This window comes from Hibiscus syriacus, unplaced genomic scaffold, assembly GCF_006381635.1.
Source record: "Hibiscus syriacus cultivar Baekdansim isolate YM2019G1 unplaced genomic scaffold, ASM638163v2 tig00110206_pilon, whole genome shotgun sequence".
Lineage (NCBI taxonomy): Eukaryota > Viridiplantae > Streptophyta > Magnoliopsida > Malvales > Malvaceae > Hibiscus > Hibiscus syriacus.
Genome location: NW_024062627.1, coordinates 1,247,048 through 1,271,740, shown reverse-complemented (window position 1 = coordinate 1,271,740; position 24,693 = coordinate 1,247,048). Strand labels below are relative to the sequence as shown.

The window sequence follows — 24,693 nt, the reverse complement described above, 5'->3', positions numbered from 1 at the left end:
TCTCATTGTTTAATAATGTGTGTTTTGCTATCTATAAATTTATCTATTTTTCATTGCATGTCAAATCTAATTATGATCTAAAAAAATAGAAATAATGAAGTTAAAGGTCTAAAATCAAAAATTATAATCGGGTATTTTAAATAAGTTCATTTTGCATCATACAGTCTTGGCGATAGCTTCATAATGAAGACTCAAGTTACAACCTGAACGCATTGCCTTAGATTGTAAGGGATTGCGAGGGTGAAACATACATCTGAAGAATCAATGTATTAGACAACTAATATTTAATGAAAAAAATCGAATATAATAGGTAATTAGTATTTTTCAAGAAAAATTGTTACATTGAAAAGTTGTAAACAATGCATTTTTTTATTAGTGGGTTGATTATAAGAGATGGTATATGTTCCAAAGACTCAATCATTTAATAATGAATGCTCAGACACCTTTTCAGATGATGTGCTCGAACATGACGTCTTTATGAATATCAATCATCTATTTAATCATTGAGGTCGTTTGATTCATAATGCGTAAATCTTGCCTTGTTTGCAGCAATCGGGGCCGTCTTCAATGGTGCATTGCCCTGATCGCGGCTTTGGGGCTTATCTTGCCACTGGGCTTGCAAAAGAAAAAGAAAGCAAACCGGAATTAAAACAGTTGAATCGGTTTGTTTTCTTCATTGCATTTGTGGTTGGTTTGAAGGACTGTAAGTGGACAAAACTTTGCCCATCCGATGCCATCAACTTGTTTTCCAGCATGAAATGAAGACAAATTTAAGGCTTATGCCTTTAAACTCTGACGAGAGACGACAGTACTATAAATTAAATACGAATACAACATGTATCAAATGCGTCTAATTATATTTATGTCACCATCTTATTTATAACATCATTTAAAAGATATCACCTTAAAAAATCTCTTTCTAAAATTTGCAATTTCAATGTTTAGTTTTTGTGTTGTCACATGTTTAGTGACTTTTTCGATGATCAAAAATGAATTTTTTGATCATACATGTCCAAATCCAGAGAGCTTCCATCCTCAAAATAAGATTTAAAAAATGTAAACATTTAACAAACAGCAACTAGGAAGCCTTTGCAAATACCAATCTTCCCCAAACATTTAAATCATCTAAATTTCCATACAGAATCGCTTACATTGCACAAAATGTTATTTTTAACAGGGCAAATGTTTCCACCATTCGTATATTATGCGCCGCTCGCATATAAACGAGCCCATTCCTTAGCTGCAAGTTGTCAAAGAAAAGTCGATCGTAAGAATGGCAGCATATCGTCCCTTCATTTGTATTGTAGTAGTGGCGTTGACCAATCCCGATGATCTTAAGATTGCAGACAGAATTCTTACCTGTCTCGACGGCTTCAGCCTCATTTGTTTTCCAGTGCTTAGCAATGTTCTCCGAGAGTGGATCATCGGGATTCGGAGCACTCAAGAGTGCTTGAATGCTGGAATCAAAGAAATAGTGTCGTTATTAGTAGCTTTACTTGTAATGTCTAATTTTCCAATCTTCATAATACCATACTTGTCATTTCACAAAAAATTGTAGTACCTCAAAAGTACAGTTCGGATCTGTAGAGCTGGACTCCATTTGTCTTTGAGAATATCAAGGCATATTCTTCCAAGCTGCAAGAAAGCTCAACCCTTGAGAGCCAAGAAACCATCTTTACACCATACAATAAGGACAAAGGAAGGAACAGGAGGGCCCAACCTTATCAATGTTCGGATGATATATCTTTGTAAGAAATCGAACCTGTAACACCAAAATTGTTTAGATTGATAAAATAGAAAATACATCAGAATGGGCAATGAAGGGCAGAAAATTTCCAAGAAAAGAGGCAAACAGCAACTCGATGCTGAAATGCCAACTACTATCAGTTAACAATTCAATGAATATACTACACTCATGAACTACTAGTGCAAGAGAATTAAACAATTCAGTCCAACAACAAGAAACAAGAAAGAAGCCCAATCCTGGGAAACCGGACAGTCAAAGTACTAATTGGAGAAAGGCAACGAAGTCTCAACTACCATCACATAGGCCATACAGAGTCCAGTTAGGAAAACAAGCATAAATTAGATCATTACCACCAAGTGCAATTGGTGCAGCACCGCTGATATACAACAACAACAACAAAACCCTATTCCCATATGTAATGGGGTAAGGGGGAGGTAGGGTAGTAGGCTGCCCCCAACACCAGGTTGAGAGTAGCTTTCGTGGAAGACCTCCGGCAGTCAGAAAATTAAAAATAAAGATAAAATGCAATGCATGTATAAAAATAAAAAATAAATACATAGTTAAACAGTCTACATATGCACATCTGTAATGAGAATTAATCCCTGCGTAAAAAGCTTTGCATATAGACAGAAACGTAAGATCCGACTAAAATTAAAAAGAGGAAACATGAAGAGAAGAATACACATAAGTCAACGATAGCAAGCAACGGGAAGAAATAAGGTCAAATGGGTTAAAACCTAAACTAAGGCAACATTTCTCCAATACCCTAGTTCACCGCTGATATACAAGCTAACTACAAATTATAGAAATTCATACGAGTATACGACTATAGATGAGTTTCTCTAATTAGTTGAAGAGTTGGGAGACATTTTGCAATTAGTGATCATAGAAGGCAAAAAATATGATTGTTCAAGGAAATTAGGCTTCTAATAGACAGGTGCACTGATAGTAGGATAAGTTATATGATTTTTTAGTTTATTAAGTAAAAAGAAGGGGCATAAATGTGGTGCTTGTTAGAGAGAGTACCCAAAAATACACTATCAATATAAAATATAGTTCAGGTTTTGCTTCAACACTGATTAACAATTTAACAAACCTCAGGTACATTTTTTAATCACCAGAAGACCTCATAGAGTGACGGAAACTAGATGCAGTAATAGTACACTAAGTATCAATATATAATATAATTTAATTCAGGCTTTGCTTCAACACTGATTAACAATTTACAAACCAAAGGGAACTATATTTTGTAATCACCAATGAATGACCACAGAGAGTGATAGAAACAAGATGCAGTAATAGTAAAAACAACCTGGAGAAAACAACGCAACAAAGTAAAAATCGTTCTAAATGCAAACTACAGCATCCCTAGATCATACTAAATACCATATAAAAACATTTTCAGATGAGTTCATGATGAAGCCAAGTAATATAGAATATCAAAGGAAGAACAATAAACATACAACAATGGATACAAAAACAACGTCATGCTAAATATTAAGAACTGATGCAGAAAAGTTGAGTACCTTGGGAGCAGCCATGGGATATTCTTCAGGCAAAAATAGTTCCAACTTGAAAACCCTCCTAAACAAGACATCCCAAACAAGGAAATGCATCATGTAATGTACATAATTGCAAAATTAATTACAAGATGAAACAAACAACAAAGAAAGAATTTAAAATATTTCCAAAAACAACTTTCAAAGACCAGACTAAACACTGTATAAAACTGAAAAAGCATGCTAATTGAACCTAAATTTTAAGATCGAAAACATGAGCTCATTTGTCTCTTAAAAATGATAGAAAACCATGGAAAGAAAGGAAAATGAAGCTAAATAAACACCGGATAACCATTTTTCTCAAACCAAATTCCTACTTAATGTGTATTGTGATAAATTGGTAACTGAAAAATGGCAGTGGTATCACTTCTTAATGACTTAAATCAGCCATAACTATTGAACAATCAACAGGAATTGACATTTCTAAAACGTATCAAAACTATTCGCAACCATTAGATTTAAAACATCAACTACCTTCATACGGAGACTGAGTGGGACCAAGGATCATCACATTGAAATATCGCATATTATCCTCTGATGGCGAAGCACTAATTCCAGGTGCTAAGAGAGGGAAAAAATCTTTTAGTTAACAGGAAAAAAGAAACCAAGAGAGGTAGTAATTGTTTAGCTCATAACATTTAAAATACTAAATTAAAACACCAATACTGAACAAAATTTAACAAGAATTTCTATAAAAGAAAAAAAGAAAAGTATTCACCTGGTTCACTGAGGAGACGCTGAGTTTCCTGTTTAGATCAAAGGTAAAGAAACCAAAAATAAAGCATGAAAAATCAACAAAATTCACAGAAAAAATCCTTTATTCAATATAAGAATACGTTCTAAACATAATTAGCTGAAGCTTTTAATTCATCAAAAGCATAAACAAATCAGCTATCAAACCAAAACTCTAGAAATCCAGAAAATAAATAAAATAAAAAAGAATGTAAAGATTGTCGAGAGTTTTCTCGTGAAACAAACAAATCGGTTGAATCGAGAAGGATCGGAGGAAGCTCGAAAGAGGAACCTTAATGATTATGCGAGGGAGATTACTGTTGGCCATTGGCAAGGATCGAGTGGTGAAGCAAAGGGGGTAAGCAGTTTTATTTTTGCAAAATTTATTTTCACTTTTCTCTTTTCTCTTCTCTTGTATATGAGTTTATCGTAAATCTTTTATTTATTTTCGAGTAAACTTAATTCTTGTAAACATTTATCTCGTGAATTTTTTTTATTTACATCTTTTAACATTTGTAAAAGAAGAGTGATTTTAGTTTAGTCATTGAAAAATAAAAGGTTTTATAAATGTTATTCTTGAGTTTAAAAAAATTAGTGAATTTGTTAGAAAATCTTTAATGTGAAATTAAGGTTGCGAATGTAGACTTGGTTTATAAGTCGATCTACTATAAATCCTTGTGCAAATTATCTATATATTTTTACTTCATACCAAAATTTTTTAAAAGACTAATCCACCTCCTCTTAGCACTTCTTAGGTTGATCAATTGAACTTCTTCAATCTAACGCTTTCACTAAGAATGGTTCACTTTTAAACTTAGGATTAAGAATGACAATTTGACCCGAATAATTGGTTCTGACCTAATTACCTTATAGGTTGTTTTCTTAATTATGTTTAGTTTAGATTGAGTTTTGTAAAGAATAAGATTAGGCCAAGTAGAGTTCGATTTTAGAGTGAAAATCCGTCAACTCGGGATAATAATCTAATTTTTCTTATATATTTAGAGATAACTGCATTAATATCTATCTTTATTTTTTTAATTAGGTCTTGTAAGCAAAAAAATATATTTATATTTATGTCAGACCAAATACAAATTTTTATTTCAAAGTTAGAATTGAATTTTAGATCGGATAAAAACTTTTTTAAAACGGAGTCAATACAAATTTTGGGTAGAGGGGTATATTTCTTGAGTGGGTCAAATTAGTTAAAAACTCGATCAATGACTATTCCTACTTGGAATCAAGGTGTGGACTGACCAATTGGGTTTTGAAGTCTTCCCTCCTTAGGTAGTCTCCGATTAGAGTCACAGGCTGGGAACCTCGGAGTCTAAATGGACCAGTCCATGAATATAATGTATTATAGTCTATGATATATCATAGTGTATCATATATTATTTTAGCATGAAAAATTCAGTCTTTGTAATCCTGATTTAGATAATTAGTTGTTTTATTTGATGAATTTCCGTCCCTCAACAAACAAAAACCTAAAAAATAGAAACAACAACACCGGTATTTTAGGGTACCCTAAAATAAGTGAACCCCTCCTTATAAATTAACTATTCTTTGTCCAGCATGGATAACCCAATAAAGAGCAAAAAATAAAGAAATGGCAAAATCCTCTGAATTCGTCCTCCTTTTCTTCGTCGTCTGTATTTCATCCTCCCTTAGCTTCGCCCACGGCAAAATGCTACTAAATCAAACAAGTTCATTATTGTAGGCCGTGTTTATTGCGACACTTGCCGTGTCGAATTCGAAACCAAGCTCAGCCAACCCATAAGTGGTACATATAATCGATATTTTTTACATTACGTATACATAAACATAATCAACATGTAAAATTATGTGTTCGTCCCTGTATATACATGAAAATAATTCACATATATGAAGTTGTGTTGACAAATGTGAGTTTTGGTACATTATAATTTGACAGGTGCAACTGTAGTGCTGGACTGTAAAAACCGAACCGATGGATCCTATACATATCGCAGCCTGTTAATGTTAACCGATACAAAAGGATACTACAAATCGAAGTGGAAGGATTACGCGGATTCTGACTGCGCGACGTCTCTCTGGTGAAGTCCTCTGCCGGATTGCGACGAAACCGACCGAAGTGTGGAGGAAAGCCAGGGTGGTCCTCACCGCGGACGACGGCATTAGCAGCGACATTCGCTTGCCAACAATCTTGGGTTCAAGAAGAAGGAACTCTCCCTGAGTGCAAACAAGTTCTTACAGAGATGGGATATTACTTACGGATGAAATTGGAAAAGATCAGGACATCCTTTGAACACATCAACTAAGGGGAAAAACTTTAATACTATGTATTTTCGTTACCACTTGTATTAAAAGTTGGCCTTTTGCCCATCTAATAAGAATGACTAATTCTCCTCATTATTATTCTACTCTCTATAATTAATTTTTGTTTCTCTTTATTTTATTTAAGATAATTTTCTATTTCCCAATCTTTTAATTTAAAAGAAATAGAGAATTTTATTTTCAAAAATAAAAACTGGCTTTTAATCTAAAATATTTTAAAAATAAACAAATAGCATAGCATCTGAAATATTTTTATTGGCTCATATTTGACCCGTCATATAATAGGTTATTATTTGATTTAGATGTAAAATTTTCAAAAAGTTTGTGATTTTTATTTAATTCAAATAAAATAGGAAGATTGAGAAGGAAAAAGAAATTGTTGTATTCATACTACATTTCTAACAATGTTATAAACGTTATCGTTTTAAGTGTCTAGACTGTAGCAACCGTTAAAAAAATCAGTTAAATACAAATGTTGTGTTTATATTATTTTGAAATTTTTATTTAAAAAACTTGAAAACTACCCAAAAAAAATTAAATTTCTCTAAAATTAAAAAAACCCTCAAAATCCTAATATCATCAATTTCAAACCCCATTTCTAGTCGTCATTGATCATTTCCGGTCATTTCCGACCACTGATTCTATTGCCAAACATCCATAATCAACTATCATCCAAATCCCTAGTTATGTTGCACTCTTTTCTTCCGTTTAAGTTTAAGAAGGATTTTAAAGAGGCACATAATTTATGTTTAGGGATTATAATTTAATCCTTAATAAAATCAAATTACGGAGAAAAATATTAGACTAATTTGTATGCGAAAACTTTAAACTATGTATCTGATCAATGATAATTTGGAATTATTTTATTTAAATATTCATAAAATAAAAACAACATCATTACTATAACATCTACTATATATTGTAAATAAATTACTTTTATTATCTTTAATTGAATGACGTCATAAAGTAAACTTTTATCAGATGGACATAAGTTCAACTTATTAGATGTTGAAGAGGAAATTCATGATAAAGCTTTTCGTTAGTGTTGCGTTTATGGGACGTCTTCGTTGCCAAGTTCTTCCTGGAGTTCATAATAGCCCATGTCTGTAAGAACTTGTTTACACCCAGGGAGAGCTTCATTCTTCTTCTTGAACCAAGGTTGTTGGGATAGCGAAGGTTGCCGCTGACGCCGTCGCGTGCGGTGAGGACAATCCTAGCTTTCCTCCAACTTTCCGTAGGTTGATTGCAGTCCTCCCTGGGACTCTTTATCAGGTTGATATCGCAGTCCGAATCCTCGTAATCACCCGTCACTTCGATTCTGTACTCTCCCGATGGATTCGTCGCTATCTCTGGGCTTTGAAAGGTGGTTACTCCGTCGGTACGATTCTTGCATTCCAGATTCACAACCGCACCTGTCAGTTATAATATACCAAAGAAACACCTTCGTCAACTAACTTTTTAGGTGCGCATGAAATATAAAAAGAGAATGAGATTGTCAAAAAAAATTAAGTGATTTGATCATATACCATTTATGGGTTCGCTGAGTTTGGTCTCGAATTCGACACGGCAAGTGTCGCAGTAAACTCGGCCTACGATGATGAACTTGTTTTGTTTCAGCGCCTGCACCGGAGGCGAAATTGAGGCAGGACGAAATGCAAATGAAAGAAAAGGAATGTGATTACACAAGCTTTAGCCATTTCTGCCTTTCTCTACTTGTTCTTCTTTGCTTAGCAATGGTGGACAAAAGGGTAAATTTATAGGAAGGAGTTTCACTTATTTCGGACCATGATTGTTATTCAACTTTTCTATATAAGGGTTTGGTTTGTTGGGGAAGAGGGAGACTCCTTCATCCTTGTTTATAGTTCAAGTAAAACAAATTATATAAAAAAGATAAAAATAATTAAATATTATAAGAAATTTTCGTACTAATTATAATACTTCCCTCATCTTTTTTTTTACCTCAATGAATGATGATCATAAGTTATAACTATGAAATATTGGTATAACATAAACGGGGGAAATGTGTAAACCCTAAGCTATAAAATAAATATATATGTCTAATATTTATATTTATAAATTAAATAAAAATCTAATGATTCATAATATTTTTCTCATATAAAAATCATTTTCTCATTTATTTTGTCCCAATGAATAAGTGATTGAAGTTATGAAATAGATATAACTAATTCAGATTAAGTTTTACAGAGATCCATTATAGTACGACCCTCTCAATCTAATTTGCTCAATTAACAAACTGCAATGTTTGAACCTGACCTTACTAATATAATTTTTATCTCACTAGACCGACGGATTGTTAATGATAGAGCATATATGATTTTAACTGAAATCCCCCAAAATAATTGTTATAGTTTATCCAACCTATATAGAGCTAGCTATTTATTTTACACATCAATTCCAACAAGTCTACTATTGGGTGAACTCTTTTGAAAAAAAAGTATAAAAATTTCTTCTACTATTTTAAAGAAATTAATTAATTTTGCCTTTCAATTAACAGAATATGTCAATTAAGTATTTTAATCATTAAAAACATTAAATATTTGTTGACAGTAATGAAGTAGTCACATACATGTTAATTATTGGCATAACACTATTTTTTGTTAGGAATAATTTAAAATTTATAAAAAAAATAAGAATCAATAATTATTAAAAAATAAAATTAAAAAAATATGAATTATTAAGGCAATTTTGATTAGATAATATGATATAAAAAATATCATGCAAGGCATCAGGGAATTATTTTTTCATGTAGCGTGATTGTTACAGTGCATGTCGGAGGACGCCCGAATGACACGACGTCTTTGAAAAGATGTATTGACAACACGTTATCTTCTCCCTAATTGCATGCACGTCTAAAAGCTTAACGTTACAATCTTTCCAAAGACTTTGTGTCATTCGAACATCTTCTCGAAAAAGTCATATAATTTAAGTATCTTCCGACATACATTGTAATAATTACACTATCCGAGAAAATAATTCCCCTCAGAGCTATTCATTGTCTTTAGGCCATTGTTCGCCTAATTTTTTTCATTAAAAAATATATAGGGATAAATACTTATTTGGACCTTCAAATTTTATTTTATTTTAATTTTGTCATTCTATTTTTTTTTTATTAATTATATAGCCAAAAACAAACTCTATTACATTATGTGACCAATTTTGTCAAATATTAATTTATGAAAAAATTAAAAGGAATGAGAAAGTTGAGGTAGGTAATGAAAAATAGATAGACAAGGAGGGTGAAAGCAACAAGTCATGAGCCTTCATATTTGATGCAATAATTAAGACAGTGCCCCACCATAACTAAAGTTGCCCAACTTGTTTCTTGTGTTATTATGAGTTTTCTTCCCCCCTTTCCTTTTCGCCATAAAAGCACTTACATTTACATATCTTCCAATTTGGGTGACTATAAAGACCATTGACTGAACTGAAAATTTGTCATATTTCATTTTTATCTCTCTAAGTTTTTAAACTTTTAATTTAATCCTTATAAGTCGTATATAAAACGTAATAACCCTGTTTTTCCTCCACAAAATTTTCAAGTTTTTTTTAGTTTGAGTCTTGTATAAAATTTGTAGCTCTGAATATAGATTTGATAATGTTTTGGTTTAATTTGGTAAATTGATACAAATTTATCCACATGATTTAGTGAAAAAAGTTAAATAACTGTAATATTTAAATGGAAATAGCATCTAAATATTATTTTTTTATTATAAAAAAGTTAAATACAAAATTAAGTATTTACATAACATGTTTTGTCAATCATTATATTTATGAGTTTTATTGAATCGAGTGAAATTGGAGGCCTCCAATCACTCACACAGAGAGTATTAAGATCTGGTGTAATTATATTCTATAATTTTATAATTATAATAATTAAAATCTAAACTTAATAATTATATATATAATATATACTACAAAAAACATAGCATAATAAATTAAGATATACTTACATTTTTATGTAATTATATTATAATGTTTAATTATATTATATTTTAAGTTTGGAAATATCTTGTTAAAATACAAATGGAACTTACTTGAAATATATTTTTATTAGTCTAAATGATTATAAGATATGTATTTGAAAGACTCTCAATTAGGGATGGGCATGGGTCGGGTTTTTATCTACCCGACCCGACCCGAGAACAAGAGAGCCTCCACCCGAGACCCGACCCGACCCGAAATAATAAAAAAGTATTTTTATTCAATAAAAATAATGACTTAATTGGAAAAATTATATAGAGGGGTATTATTGTAATTATCCCTAAATATATAGGGTAAAATTATATATATCGGGTCGGGTCAGATTTTTTTCACCCTAAACCCGAACCGAACACCACATTAAAAAAATCCGACCGACCCAACCCCGAATTTTTTTTAGAAAAATACTACCCGATCGGGTCGGGTCGGGTTTAAATGCCCATCCCTACTCTCAATCATTTGACAATAAATACTTGGACATCCATATAAACTTGTGCTCGAATATGAAAACTCTAAAGATAATAATCGTCATTTGATCACTGAGATTACTTAATCCATGCTACTTTAAATATATCTACATTATAGGAATATCCATTTTATTCAACGTTGATGGCTTTGAGAGCATAAGTGAAAGGAGGATATTGTGCATGCCATTTGTGATTGTTGCTCTGCACCAATGTTTTGGTCTCATTTGGTGCCATAAGGCTTCGACATGATTTCTTTGATTTATCTTCGCAACCCAACCTTAATAACTTGTGTAAAATTGATCTTAGGGAGGTTTGATGCATGCATTTATTTGATAACTTTGGAAGCAACACAATAACTTCGTCAGTTGATGCATGCATGCATATTAATTAAATTATTAATATTAAACAATATAATTAACCCACCGTAAACACCTCTACTTAAAATTATTGTGTTTACTTTCATTATCCATCCGAAATGCATGATAAAATCCGTTGCTCAAAATAAGAAGAAAAAAAACTCTAATGAACAACAAAGCAGTCATTGATATATTATTTAAGAAAGGAAATTATTTATAATTGGCATAGAAAAATAATAATAATAGTGAGATGAAAATGAAAGCAAAATTTACTCTGTACAATCCGAATCAGTTGCCCTCGGCCTCGGGTTAGCACCCGTATTGACCCCGTTTTTTACAGTAGCTGTAAAAAATGGTGGTAACAATAGAACTCCAGATGACCAGCACACCGTAAAACCACAACAGAGCCGCCGTTTCCCACCCCATGAACACCGTCCAAACGGCGGACTTGACGTACTCCTCGCCTTCCGTTAATTTCTCAAACCGATTCCCGATCCATCCCGACACACCCACCAACATGCAAGTAACGAACCACCAGAAATACCTCCGTCCCGCCATTAAAACCGACCCGATCCGAATTGCTTCCCACCCGAATTTCTCCTCTAACGCCGACACCACCAGGCCTAAACCCAGCACTCCCATCAAGTGAACTTCGAGACCCGAACCGATCACCAAGATGGGTAGGCTGACCCGGGGGTGGTTCCGTAATGTGGCCGCGAGAAGCTGCGGGAGTTGGATGTAGAGGATGAAGAGTGTGTACGAACATAGTGAGGTGACAACGACGCGCTTCCAAGAGAGTCCGATAGCAGCGGCGGTGGAGAGGAAGGAGGGACGGTGGGGAGGGGAGACGGAGGCAACGTGGACGGCGGATATGAAGGTGAGAAGAGAGAAAATGGAGGAAGGAAAGGAATAGAAAAGTTTGAGACAAAGGAGGGAGATGGATTCTTCACGAGACTCTCTCAAGAGGTGACGCGATTCGAAGCTGGTGGAGGTAAGCAGAGCAACGGATTCGAGGTGGAAGATGTGGCGTTTGAGAGGGCGGGAAGACAAAGAAAGGGAGAAGAGAAGGAAGGAAAGAGGGAGGGCCAAGAAAAGCAGGATTGAGAGCAAAATGTTTTTGTTTTGAAAGAAAATTCTCAAGGAACCGGAGAAGAGAGAAAGGAAGATAGAAAAGGAGGAAGAAGAAGATTTGGTGGGTTTATTTTGTTGCTGATTGTGATCACGTATTTCGGATTGGGCGTCAGACATTGTTTTTCGTTTATAATTATATATATTCTTTCTAATTTATGTATATAGACATTGAAGTTCGAAGAGTGAATTATAAGACGAGATAAATAGAAGATTGAGGAGAGAAGAGAAAATATTTCAGGGAAGAGGGGCCCATTTGTTATATGTGTATTTAGGGTGCGGATACCCTCTCCCATCTCTATACCCATCTAATATTTTTCAATCCACCACCCGCCCACACCTGTCGGTGCGGATACCCTCTCCCCATCTCTATACCCATCTAATATTTTTCAATCCACCACCCCGCCCACAACCTGTCGGGTGCGGATACCCCCTCCCCTCCCCATACCCACCTAATATTTTTCAATCCACCACCCGCCCACAACCCATAATAAGTACAAATTTTCAAATCAACACCCGCCCATGTGGATATATTTTCAAATTCATCCCCACACCCACTACCCACTAGCGACATACCCATCTAGACCCACCTGACAGCAAACTAATGGGATGTTAGAGTTGGTTTCCAGACAGTTCGTGATGGGGTAGCAACGCATGCTTCAATTTGTCAGAGGAGTGGCTCTACGAATGTTATGGAGACAAATTGTAGGAAGCATGTAGTCGCAGAACTAGATTGTTGTGTTGCTTTCGATGTTAATGCTCATAGTGCGCATAATATGGGTTTTGAGGGGCTAAAGAACATAAAAACTGTTACTTTTGATGTTAATGATTATAGTACGGCTATTTTGTGTTTGGATGGGCAGCATGGGCTAAAGAACATGTAAAGTGACGTGGTTAGTGAGATTATGAGTTTAATCAAAAAGCCGAATATTTCTCTAATTAAATATCAGATTAAAGACTAAATATCCTTAATATTTGGTTAAAATATATGTTATATATTATATAATATTAAAATTTATAAATTAGTCTCTAAAATTACACCTAAATTTATAATGGTCCAAAATTTAATAGATATTTAGCTGGGCGGGCGGATGCGGGGCGGGTAATGTCTCAAACCCATTACCGCCCACTACCCGCTAAAATTATACCCATCCCCGCTCCAATTGGAGCGGATGCGGTGCGGAATCCACGAAACTGTACCCGTTTGCCATCCCTATGTGTATTGGATTAGAGTGCTATTCGAATTTTTGTTGCTAATTTGTTAGAAAAAATATAAAAGTTTAGAGACTAACTTGTAAAGTTTCCAAAAGTTAAAGATGAAATTTTAGTTCAATTTTAACTAGTTGTTGGAGAAAATGGTAATGACTTGTTTAGAGATATTTTAAAATTGGATGGACAAAATTGGAAGAAAAAGGAAAGATGAAAATCAAGCCAAATGGCTTAATTATTTTAGTCAAAGAAAAGACGATAAAATTTGACAAATTTTACCATCTTCTTTCCCTTACTACACGCAAAGAAATTTCTTTGGTAAACTGGAGAGGGCTCTTGGTGCAAAGCTGCGAGGGAAAAAGTGAGACGGTCTCGTAGAAAGAAAACCTTAACTAAAATTCCGTCCAACGTCTCGAGCCCTAAAACATGGTGATGTAAATGAATGTTTTTCTACTGGGTCTTTGCGTGATGACTATGTCTTATGACCATGAAATGAAGTTTGTGCACTTGCTTGACTGTAACATGGGATGAACTGTGTAGTTTGTGTTTTGCATTGGTGAATTTCGTAGTTTATCAAGGTTTCGGCAACTACAAACACCAAGAAATGTGAAATATGCTCGACCCTTTTAGCTTGTTGCAATTGGATTTTTATGCCTGGAATATATAGTAGCAGGATTTTGCTAGTTTTTCACCTCCTTTGGAAGGAAGTTGTGAGGCAACATAATGTAGAATTAAATAAAACCTCGAGTTGATGGACAGGAGAGGTAATTTTTCTAGAGTAAACTATGGTAGTGGTCCCCTTTTGTTTTCAATTCGTCTTATTTTAGTAATGTTTTTAAAAGAATACATTTGGTCACTTTTGTTTTCAACCTATCTTAGTCTGATCACTGAACCGTTAACTCCCGTTTCGAACCAACGCTTTTAGAAAAAGTTACAGATGCTATAGGAACGTGTACTATCATTTGCTTTGTACCATTAAATAAAGGCTGTCCAAAACTTATGAACTTAAACATTATGTAGAAATATTTATATTAAACATGTAACACGAGATAAGTATAAACATTTCAAAGAAAATCATTCACAAGCCAATTTGGTACCAAAGCTTGTTAGGCAGATGGAAAATGCAAGAAAGGCTGACAAGGGATGCCTATAATCCATGGTGAATGTATCGTCCCCAATTTTCCCAAATTGGAGGAGAACCGTTTCCTCATCTCCTTCCCCTCCTGGTTGGCTTGGTTCTACAGTCGCAGACAGCTGAAAGTTTTTCACGGATGCTACCGTTACCCGACCATGGAAATTCAAACACCAGCACTGTAAATGTTCATGCCATCTCGGAGCTTTGTTATTCAAAATTGCATGACCAGGTGCAGCATTCTCGGGCATTTTCACTTTGGAGTCGTCTAAATGCTTGTCAGTCCTTTCTTCGACCAAAGGGCATTTCACAGTGCAGACCATCCTCCTCGGACCTCTTGATTTCAAGAGATTGAACTTGTAAGACACATTTCCCACCTCAAAATTGCAAGCTGGAACTTGAGGGCTGATTCGCTTACTTGAAAATCTGCGACTTGATCTAATGCTCGAAGGCTTCGCACCACTGTGTGGCGGTTGACTATCATGTATCGTAAAGTTGGTACCTAGAAAATCCGAACTGCAAAGGTTTTAAATTTACATGTGAGTGTCAACTAAAAGAATAAAAGGAACTCCAAGGTATTCTATTTACACTATAACATTACAAAAAAGAAAAAGTAATGGCATCCTAAACAAAGACTGCTACCCCCACCATATGAGTAATCTTCCACATGCTCTCTCAAATTCAACCATATTCACCTCAAATGCTAGAGCTTCTCTCTTCAGATTTTTTTAAACTGCTCTGCTGACACTTAAAAACTGTATTCCTAAGAACCGTAAAAGATATACCCTAAAATCAAAGTGCAGCTTCTTTCAACGTTCCAGAAAGAGAAGGATCATAGCACAAAATACATCACTAAAACATCATACAAGTCTCCTACCTTAACTTCCCAACATAGGCATTGCTGCCTTGAGATATATCATCTGCATCAACGGATAGAATATACTCAATATGAGCACCATGTCTATATCTTTTTGCTGCCAAAAGAAACTTCCCCTCATCGGTGAATGCTGCCAAAAATGAGCAAAAAAACATTCAAATAAGGCAGATTTCCACCACTAACATAACCTAGTTGCATGGTAACCACAAATAAGGAAATTGTTTGGCTAAAAACAATAAAACCCTTCCACATTCTCTCAAGAACAGAAATCAAAAGGTAACAAACTTAGGTAGCTTTTCAACTGCCAACATTTTCGAGGGAAATAATTGCTTGCATGCTTAATGTAACATATTTCAATTTGGTCAAGACACAGTATGGTGTAAAGCTTAGAAAAAGAAATCAGGTATCAGACTAAGTAATGAAACAATGATCATTAGGTAGATGGATGGTCTGTGTTTAAAGTTCTGGATATTTTCAAGGTTAAGTACAGGCCATTCTGAATTAGGCAAGGGTTAATCAACATGCTGTCATCATGTTTTGTTTTTAAAACCAAAAAAAAGAAAAAAAATCACTTACATGGCGTAGGAGAAAGATAAAGGTAGAATGTCGAGCTCTTTTTGCATCGCTTTATAATGCACTGGTTTGGAATATCTCTTGGACCAGGCTGCGTTAGCAAAAAGGTAATAAAACCATCAGTCACAAGACATGCAACAAATTGATCGCTTGACAATGCTAAATCCCAAATGCATTTTAGCTTCATAACCACAATCAGCGGAGCAACTTATTTTCTGAGAACCGCACCTCAAACTAAACAGCAATAAGCGAACAAGCAAATTTAAAGATCGCAAAACAGATAAATCAATATGCTTTATTTTTTTTTTCAAATTTCATTTGTGTAAATGAAAACAAGAAGTTACTTTATGGTGATTGGAAGGGACCATTCCATATTTCTGAACTGCCCAGAAAACAATCCTTACCCTAATATGATAACTTTCCCAGAACAGGAAAAAGAAGTTTCCTTACTGTTAGAAGCAAATCATGTTAAAAGCAAAAAGTTGACAATACATGGCTAAAATTTCACCGAATTTTAAATGTTAAAAAAAATGACATTTGCATCAGATTTGTACCTATATAACTCTTAGATTTCCCTAAAATCACCCAATACACAGGAGAAACATAAAGTAATTCCCTAAATCAAATTATATAAGAACAAAATGTATCAATCAATAAAATCCAAATGCAAAGGAATTCATGCAAAAAAATTAAAATACAAACAAATAAACAAATGAAAACAAAACTTTCACCAGTTCCGGAACATATAAATCCTAAAAATTTTAAATATCGAAAACTTTAACATGTTCATGAGATTATCCCAAATTCAATTAAAAACAAAAGAAAATTGGAAAATAATTAAAGGAAAGTTTTAAATTACCAGTTTAAGACACGACGGAAAAGTGATTTTTCCGCTGCCAGGGCAAGAAGCCTTAACGATCTCTCTCATAGCTTCTCTCCACCTCTTACATACGCAGGCGCATGCGACGACGTTTTGCCTCTGAGGCCACCGATCTTCACTCGACTCCACGCGCTTCATAATTCCACCTAACAACTCCGGCAGCATTGTGGACCAGGAATCCCCTTCCTCCTCCGTCGGAGGCGGCGAAGGAGAAGAAAACTCTGGTTGATTCACCGTTGCTATCGCCGCCGTTTTGGAGGATGATCTCGAGAATCTCCGTGAAAGGCACGAGCGCTTCCTGAACGATGACGAACACGACATCGTTTCTTAGAAATGTTTTGTTTTGGCCGTAATTGTTTCGAGGAGAGATTCAGAGAGAGATGGGAGATTTTGTTTGAAGAAACGAAAGTAAAAAGACGGCAAAATTTTGAGGGAAAAATGATGACAGTTGAATGACGAACATAGCGGTGATGGAATGGAAAGAAGGGCGAATAAGATAGGGGAGTTAATGCAACGTGTCACTATTTATTTGTGGTGATGGATTATGTTTGTTTAATTTTGACTCGGTCCCATGTTTCTTTAATATTAAGCGCTCAACCGCTGGTTTTGTTTTGTTGAACATTAATATTAGGCAATAATACATTTTGTACTACACTTTTACTATAACTAAAATAATAAAAATAAGTAAATTATATTTTCTTCACGTCAATCGTAAAATTTTAATATAAAAATAAAATCTTTTACTATAACTTAATTTCATTTTTATTTTTATATAAAAAACATAGCCTCCAATTTTATAGAATTATATATTATCAGTGTATCAGTTATTAATCTTTAAAATAATTAATGTATAATTTTATATTTATAAATACTTTCTAAAAATTTATTGAATTTATTAGTTTAAAATAAAGATTATTAATTATATTTATTGATAATAAATTTCTACTCAATTATGTAATATTTATAATATATTATCATTTATTCTTATTTAGAATATTATATAAATATATTAATGCATGTTTAATTATAATTTCAAGTTTTTTTTTTTTGGATTGGATCTAGTTCGGGCATGATCATATCATCGTGTGTGCCAATAATGCCCTTTACCGAAGGTTTGAATAGTTGACTACCTTCTAATCAAGTGGGAAGCTAATGTGTCGACTGGCTTCATAGTCAAAAGTTATACTCTCTTAGATAGACCGCTTGTAATGTTCGAGCCAGCCTCTACTCCATTGATTACTCTCATGTCTACAGATTGACCCTCCTTACCATCGTGTAAGATGATGATACGGTAGTAAACAACCTCATTGCCTATTTAAAGAGAAAAATCTAAGCTTTTCGTGTTTTGGATCAAATCTAAATCGGGCTCGGGCCACATTGGTCTTTGGCATGGATCGTTAGGGGAGCTCAAATTTCATTATTTGCATAATTATGAAATACCCACGTCTACTGGTTATTCATTATTCCTCTAGGGCTTTCTTCCACGATTGGATTATCTGGTTTGATTTTTCCATGATTTGCTGCTGAGTTTGTGAAATGGTTTTCTTTCCAAAGTCAATAGCTTCAACCATTACATTACACATAGAATTTCTGGTGGATAAAAGCAAACTGTTCATACCCTATTAAAAACAAGCAACTTCGTTCGGCCTTCATATATAATAAAAGCCTTTCACTTCCAACCAACACACAGAGAAACACATTTATCACTACAATCATCTTCGAAAGCGAAATACCCATTTTCACTTAAGCAGCTGTTGGAAATGCTCGGTCGAAGCCTGCACAGAATCATCCGAGATAAAGACACAAAAATGGTGAATCATCAGCACAAGCAAAACCTAAGCTGAAAACATAAATATATGCTTGTAAAAAATCAAACACTTACATCATTCAGCTTGGGTTGGTTATCAGCCTCCAACATGAGTCCAAAATCAATGTGAGGGAAGCGTGCCCACTGTAATATCATATACAAAATCTGTTAGTGGTTTGATTTCTGGCAAATAGAAATCTGAGATTATTATTTGATGAATGTTAAGCTTACGTTCTTAGCAGCAGTGCTAAATGCCTCCCTGTGGCTGATATCAGGATTGTTCATCTTGATCCTTTGAATCTCCTCTCTTTACAAAAAAGACCCCATATTTTTCAAATCATTAAAAAAAACTATAAAAATAATTATAAAATAATCAAATTACAGTCACTATTATAATTACTTGATGAACTGATTGTACAATGAAGGTGCTCTATGCCTCTTCTCAGGAGCTGGAAAAAGAAACAGTCCATGAAATATAGATAAAGTTATACGAAAAAAGGTAGGGTAAAGGTTGACTACTCACGTCGATTCCCAACCCTTTGTTGAGTGGTTCTTGTTGGTCGCTTTGGCAGCTTGTTCTTGCCTCTGGAAGAAGAGCTTAACTGGATTCTATACTCTGACGATGTATAGTTAGGCACCTAAAACATTCAATAATATTTTTAATTAGAGACGGATGTAGAATTTTATATTAATGTACGAGTTTATAAAATTTTAAGAGGAGAGTAAAAAGATTTTGCCTTCATATAGTATTAAGGGTTTGCCTTCATTGAGTTTAACTAAATCCTCTATTTTTATACATTATTGAGGGTTTGCCTTCATATACCAACTTATACATTCATAAAGTTCACTTCGATTTTAGGGTTTATTTTCGGCATTTTTTTAAAGGTTTTAAGTGGTTTGCATCAATATATGATTCGTCTTTTGAGTCTATTGGTAAAATTTATGAACAAGCCTTATAGCTTGTATATATAAGTTAATGCGTATAGGTTTATAGGCAAAATTAACATGTATACATTTACATGCGTATAGGTTAATGCGTATAGGATTATTTTAAATATTATCTTTTATATTTTATATAATATTTAAATAAAATATAAAATATTTTAAATATTTAAAAATATTATTATATTTAAGTGTTTAAAGATTGTAGAAATAATATTTTTGCGTATAGGATTCAAATCCTTAACTTGGCTCATCCCGATCGGAGAAGTATTGCCGATGAGAGGAAAATACAGGCTGAATTGGTGGTTTTGGAGATAGTCGAATCTGATTTTTATAAACAAAAGGCTAAAGCTCATTGGTTAAGGGAGGGTGATTTGAACACCAGTTTCTTTCATCAGAGAACTCAAGCTAATAAGAAGCGAAACACTATTAGAACTGTTTTGGGTGAGGATGGCCAGAGATATGATTCTTTTGATGAAATGGCTTCTGAGTTAGTAAGATTTTTCACCAATCTCATTGGCTCAGCTGATCCCTTAGTTTCAGGATTCTCTGCTAAATGTCTGTCTGATTTATTGAAATACTCTTTGCCTAATGGTGCTACTTCTCTCCTCATCAGGGAAGTTAGCGATTTGGAGATCAATGAGGCCTTATTCATGCAAGGGAAGGTTAAAAGTCCAGGTCCTGATGGGTTTACGTCTGGTTTCTTCAAAGCCGCTTGGAACATTGTGGACAAGGACTTTATTTCTACTGTGAGGTATTTTTTTCAAACCTCTTGTCTGCTGCCTGCGTTTAATGCTACAACTTTAGTGCTTATTCCTAAGTCTCCTAATGCTTCTTTGGCAAAATATTTAGGCCCATATCTTGTTGTTCTGTGGTATATAAAACAATAACTAGAATCCTTGTTAATAGACTTACCCCTTATTTCCCTGGAATGATTTCCTTGAATCAAACAATATTTGTTAAGGGTAGGAATATTGTGGAAAATACATTGCTAGCTCAGGAAGTGGTCAAGGGCTATTCTAGGAAAAGTCTTTCTCCTAGATGTGCTATTAAAATAGACCTCCAGAAGGCCTTTGATTATGTCAATTGGGATTTCCTGCTAGCCGTTCTTGAAGCGATGGGTCTTCCTGACAAATTTTGTAATTGGATCAAAGTGTGCATCACTACACCCATGTACTCGGTCTCTTTGAATGGCAGCTTGGTGGGTTATTTTAAGGGTACAAGGGGGATTAGGCAAGGTGACCCTTTGTCACCTTATTTGTTTGTCCTTGTGATGAATGTTTTGTCATCGCTTTTGAATATTGCTGCTAGGAAGGGAATTTTCAGATTTCACCCAAAATGCAAAAGAATCCAGCTCACTCATCTCTGCTTTGCGGATGACCTCCTAGTATTATGCCATGGTTCCCTTGATTCGGTGCTTGGTGTTAAGAGTACTTTGGAAAAGTTTTATGAATTTTTAGGACTCAAGCTGAATGTCCCTAAAACTGAATTCTTCGCGTGTGGCTTGAATCAAATTATTCTTGATCATATTCGGTTAGCCACTGTATTTCATATGGCGCAGCTCCTAGTCCGGTATCTAGGGGTTCCCTTAGTCACACGCAAACTTTCTAGTAAGGATTGTGCCACTTTATTAGAAAAAATAAAGGACAAATTGAATCAATGGTCCAGCAAAAAGCTTAGCTTTGGAGGGAGATTACAGCTAGTCAAATATGTCCTCTTTAGCATCTTTAATTTTTGGTGTCGGCAGCTTGTCATTCCTAAAGGAGTCATCAAGGATGTCGAGAGATTATATATGAGATTTTTCTGGAAAGGTTGTGACGCCTCAGCTAGAGGAGCCCATGTGGGCTGGGGTCAGATATGTTCTTTAAAATCCGAGGGTGGACTAGGACTTAAAGACCTTGCTCTTTGAAGTAAATCTTGTTGCTTGCTGCTAATTAGGAACATCCTGGCTAATGAAGGTTCTCTGTGGATCACCTGGTTACAAGCTTATTGCTTTAAAGCTGAAAGTTATTGGGAGGTTGGTTGTAAGCCTCAATATAGCTGGATTTTAAACAAATTACTGAGGTTGCGGGATGATGCGAGTAGACTGTTTTCTCCCAGTGCAAATTTGAGCCTGATAAAAAGCAAATGGATTTGGGACAACATTAGAATTAGCAGGGAGAAGGTGAGTTGGCATAAGATCATTTGGTTCCCTTCCCACATACCAAAATTTTTCTTAATTTAGTGGATGGTCATCCTCGATAGGCTGCCAACTAGAGACTGGCTTATTCGTTTTGGTGTGGTTAATGATGATGCTTGTGTTGTTTGTGGTTCTAGTATGGAATCACGCAACCATTTATTTGCATATTGCTCATATGCTAGGAATGTTTGGAATGCTGTCCTGGGGCTATGTGGGATTCATAGCATTGCTGACAGTTGGGACCAACGTCTTAATTGGTTGGTTGTGAGTCTGAAGGGTAAATCGCTTCGAACAAGAATTTTAAAGTTGGCTTGGACTGGTTTTTTGTATCACGTGTGGGAAGAACGCAATTTCAGGTTATTCAGAGGCCTTTCTCGATCAAGTGAGGATATTGTAAAAAGAATTAAGGAAGCAGTGAAAATTAAATTGTATAGCCTTAATTTACACATTATAGATGATGGTAATAGAGACATGTACATAAACTGGGGACTGATATAAATTGAGATTGTTCTCTTGTAGCAACTTTACTTTATTTTCTTTGGATGGAATATAACTTACTTATCCAAAAAATAATAATTGCTCTGAACACTGAGTAAGATGGGGAAAACAAAGGAAAAAACAAAATTAAAGGGACTAAATCAATGATAAAAAAAGGGTTTTCCATAGAAAACTTAAAAAAATAAATAAAAGGGAGAAGAATGTTTCTTGGTGATAATTAAAAACTGAATCTTTGAAATTTGGTACAGTCGAAGGACAAGATTTAAGAGAGAATGGAAAAGATCAGCGTAGTGACTAAAAGCCTACAAACCCTAAAACTCGTGTCAGTCAAAATCAAAGTCAAATCTTTACAAATGGCGGCTCAATGGAGATTAAGAGTGAAAAAGAGTCCCTAAAAATGTCTATTTGCCCTAAATAACCGACCCATATGCCGGCTCTTAACAAAGCTTTCAAGAATTAGGTTTTATTTGCAACTAATTAGAGCAGTTCCGATGATTGGGGGGAGATGCTTTCAAAATCAAATGAGGCTTAAAAACCCTAGATTTCAATCCCTGTGAAAATTTACAGGATTTTTCCTTAGAAAGAGACAAAAAAACCCAGAAAGCCTAACAAGATCTCCAACAAAGAAGTTTGGAAAACCTGAATATCTTTTCCAGCTCTGGATTGAAAAGAAGTTGCCATGTTTATCGAATACAGATTGGTGCACTGCCCGCATCGAACTGTCACGGTTTCAAACAAGCTGCTGCATGGAACATTCACCTGCAAAAATCATGTCTAAATTTCAGCTTTTCTTTTTTTCCCTTTAAAAAAAACATAATTTGCTTGGTAAATTTTAGGGTTTCTCTCCAAAAAACAAATCTGGGTTTCCGAAGAACAATGGGTTATACAAAGTTTTACTTTTATGATCTTTCAAAGGAAACAAAAGAGATGAAATATTATACTGACAAACTGAACTTTCAAGGCAAAAGGAGTAGCAAAATCTATGGCTTTGTTTTTATTTTCGTTTTTTAGGGCAGTCAACACTTTTTAAGTTCATGAGAATGGAGTTTTTGAGGAAGACAACGGAGATATTCCCTTTCGTTTTCCATGACCGGTCCAAAAAAAAAAAAGGTTTTTGAAGGTTTTGCAGAAGAACTCTAGGCAGGTACCTGCAGTATCTTAATGAGGAAAAGTTTGAGGTAATCAGCGCAAAATATGCAAGATGTGTCATCTTCGTCCATTATATAAAATATATATTCGCATGCTTTTTTAGCTATAAATTTAGGATCCATATTTAATAACTTCTCTCAAAGGGTAAGATCTGCAAAAGAAGGAAAATCAAGAGAATTTATGACTTTTCTGCAAACAAATTAGAAAAGAAGCCTTAGGATAGTGACCTGACTTCATTACCCAGAACACCCTAGACTAACTAAAAAACCCCAAAGAAAATCATAAAATCTAGAAGTTAAGACCTTTATTATAAACAAAAAAAAGGATAGGGATCAAAATTAAAATACCGCGAGAATCATGTTGCAAAGGTTGCAAGGGATGTAACAGAGTTGTTCTGGTGCAGAAATAGGGTTGGAGCTTGACATCTTTGAGTTTCTTTTTTCTTTTCTCTGATACCAAACGAAGAGAACAACACCAGAAAGAAATACCCGAAGAACGTATTTATGACAAACAGCAAAGCACAACAATAATGAAGAACGAAAGTCGAAAATGAGATAAAATAAAAAGAGAAATCAAGAAACAATCACTGTAAAGAAGGTGAAAGCAGACAGAAGGAAACGTGGGATTTGTAGTGCGTGGCTGCCAACACCGAAAAACAAAAGAGTGTACTCTCTCACTCGCTCATTAATATTTTCAGTCACTCACTCTCATGAAAGAGAAATGGCGATGGGGCCTTGTGGAAGTGGACAAAACAATACGGGGTTTAGGGTTAGATCAGAAACAAGGAAAGGGAAAGGTTTTTTAGGGTTGCATCAATCTTACCATTGAAACACCATCGAGATGTTCCACAGTTCCAGTTTAACCGATATTTCGTTTTTACAATCAGCCATAGAGCAAAATTTTATGTAAAGGGATAAATTTATAATATTTTAATGAACAAAAATAGAAAAAAAATAATTAAAATATTTAAAATTTTAAAATATTTGGAAAAGAGGATTACTCTCACCTGTTACTTTCGGTCCATTTTGTTTACAACCTACTCGACTTGATAAGAGTAATTTTTTACTTGAACTATAAGACATACGTGATTGATAGAAGAATCTTAGAATTGAAATATGATTGAGTGTTTCTGCTAAAACAAACTACAAA

The 24,693-nt window shown here is 34.5% G+C and overlaps 4 protein-coding genes across 4 annotated transcripts; all 4 read right to left on the bottom strand.

Annotated features, from left to right (window-relative positions):
* Window positions 1-1,173: 1,173 nt before the first annotated feature.
* On the bottom strand, window positions 1,174-4,414 carry LOC120219445 (ubiquitin-conjugating enzyme E2 35-like). Its single transcript, XM_039216265.1, has 8 exons — window positions 4,331-4,414; window positions 4,025-4,052; window positions 3,777-3,867; window positions 3,274-3,328; window positions 1,721-1,762; window positions 1,562-1,635; window positions 1,360-1,457; window positions 1,174-1,240 (listed from the first exon to the last, which is right to left on the bottom strand). Exons 1-8 carry the CDS (start codon window positions 4,364-4,366, stop codon window positions 1,203-1,205), a joined length of 462 nt encoding a protein of 153 aa, XP_039072196.1. The 5' UTR covers window positions 4,367-4,414; the 3' UTR covers window positions 1,174-1,202.
* Window positions 4,415-11,479: 7,065 nt separating this feature from the next.
* On the bottom strand, window positions 11,480-12,418 carry LOC120219247. The gene has a single exon (XM_039216087.1). It carries the CDS (start codon window positions 12,416-12,418, stop codon window positions 11,480-11,482), a length of 939 nt encoding a protein of 312 aa, XP_039072018.1.
* Window positions 12,419-14,426: 2,008 nt separating this feature from the next.
* LOC120219441 (tubby-like F-box protein 7) lies at window positions 14,427-17,391 on the bottom strand. Its single transcript, XM_039216259.1, has 4 exons — window positions 16,949-17,391; window positions 16,093-16,180; window positions 15,517-15,646; window positions 14,427-15,155 (listed from the first exon to the last, which is right to left on the bottom strand). The coding sequence occupies exons 1-4, from the start codon at window positions 17,288-17,290 to the stop codon at window positions 14,582-14,584; spliced, it is 1,134 nt and encodes a 377-aa protein (XP_039072190.1). The 5' UTR covers window positions 17,291-17,391; the 3' UTR covers window positions 14,427-14,581.
* A 1,217-nt stretch (window positions 17,392-18,608) lies between these two features.
* On the bottom strand, window positions 18,609-24,185 carry LOC120219442 (axial regulator YABBY 5-like). Its single transcript, XM_039216260.1, has 7 exons — window positions 23,892-24,185; window positions 23,035-23,154; window positions 19,300-19,414; window positions 19,177-19,225; window positions 19,008-19,083; window positions 18,852-18,920; window positions 18,609-18,744 (listed from the first exon to the last, which is right to left on the bottom strand). Exons 1-7 carry the CDS (start codon window positions 23,967-23,969, stop codon window positions 18,709-18,711), a joined length of 543 nt encoding a protein of 180 aa, XP_039072191.1. The 5' UTR covers window positions 23,970-24,185; the 3' UTR covers window positions 18,609-18,708.
* Between the last annotated feature and the right edge of the window lie 508 nt (window positions 24,186-24,693).

Coding starts and splice junctions, on each gene's coding strand:
- LOC120219445 (XM_039216265.1), bottom strand. CDS start 4,366: ATGGCCAACAGTAATCTCCCTCGCATAATCATTAAG. Junction 3,329..3,776: donor CAGTCTCCGTATGAAGGTAG/TTGATGTTTTAA, acceptor CTTGTTTAGGAG/GGTTTTCAAGTTGGAACTAT. Junction 1,636..1,720: donor ATCATCCGAACATTGATAAG/GTTGGGCCCTCC, acceptor GCTTTCTTGCAG/CTTGGAAGAATATGCCTTGA.
- LOC120219247 (XM_039216087.1), bottom strand. CDS start 12,418: ATGTCTGACGCCCAATCCGAAATACGTGATCACAATCAGCAACAAAAT.
- LOC120219441 (XM_039216259.1), bottom strand. CDS start 17,290: ATGTCGTGTTCGTCATCGTTCAGGAAGCGCTCGTGCCTTTCACGGAGA. Junction 16,181..16,948: donor TTCCGTCGTGTCTTAAACTG/GTAATTTAAAAC, acceptor TTGCTAACGCAG/CCTGGTCCAAGAGATATTCC. Junction 15,647..16,092: donor TTATCTTTCTCCTACGCCAT/GTAAGTGATTTT, acceptor CATTTTTGGCAG/CATTCACCGATGAGGGGAAG.
- LOC120219442 (XM_039216260.1), bottom strand. CDS start 23,969: ATGTCAAGCTCCAACCCTATTTCTGCACCAGAACAACTCTGTTACATC. Junction 23,155..23,891: donor TTTGCAACATGATTCTCGCG/GTATTTTAATTT, acceptor TGATTTTTGCAG/GTGAATGTTCCATGCAGCAG. Junction 19,415..23,034: donor GAGCTGGAAAAGATATTCAG/GTTTTCCAAACT, acceptor TGAATGTTTTAG/GTGCCTAACTATACATCGTC.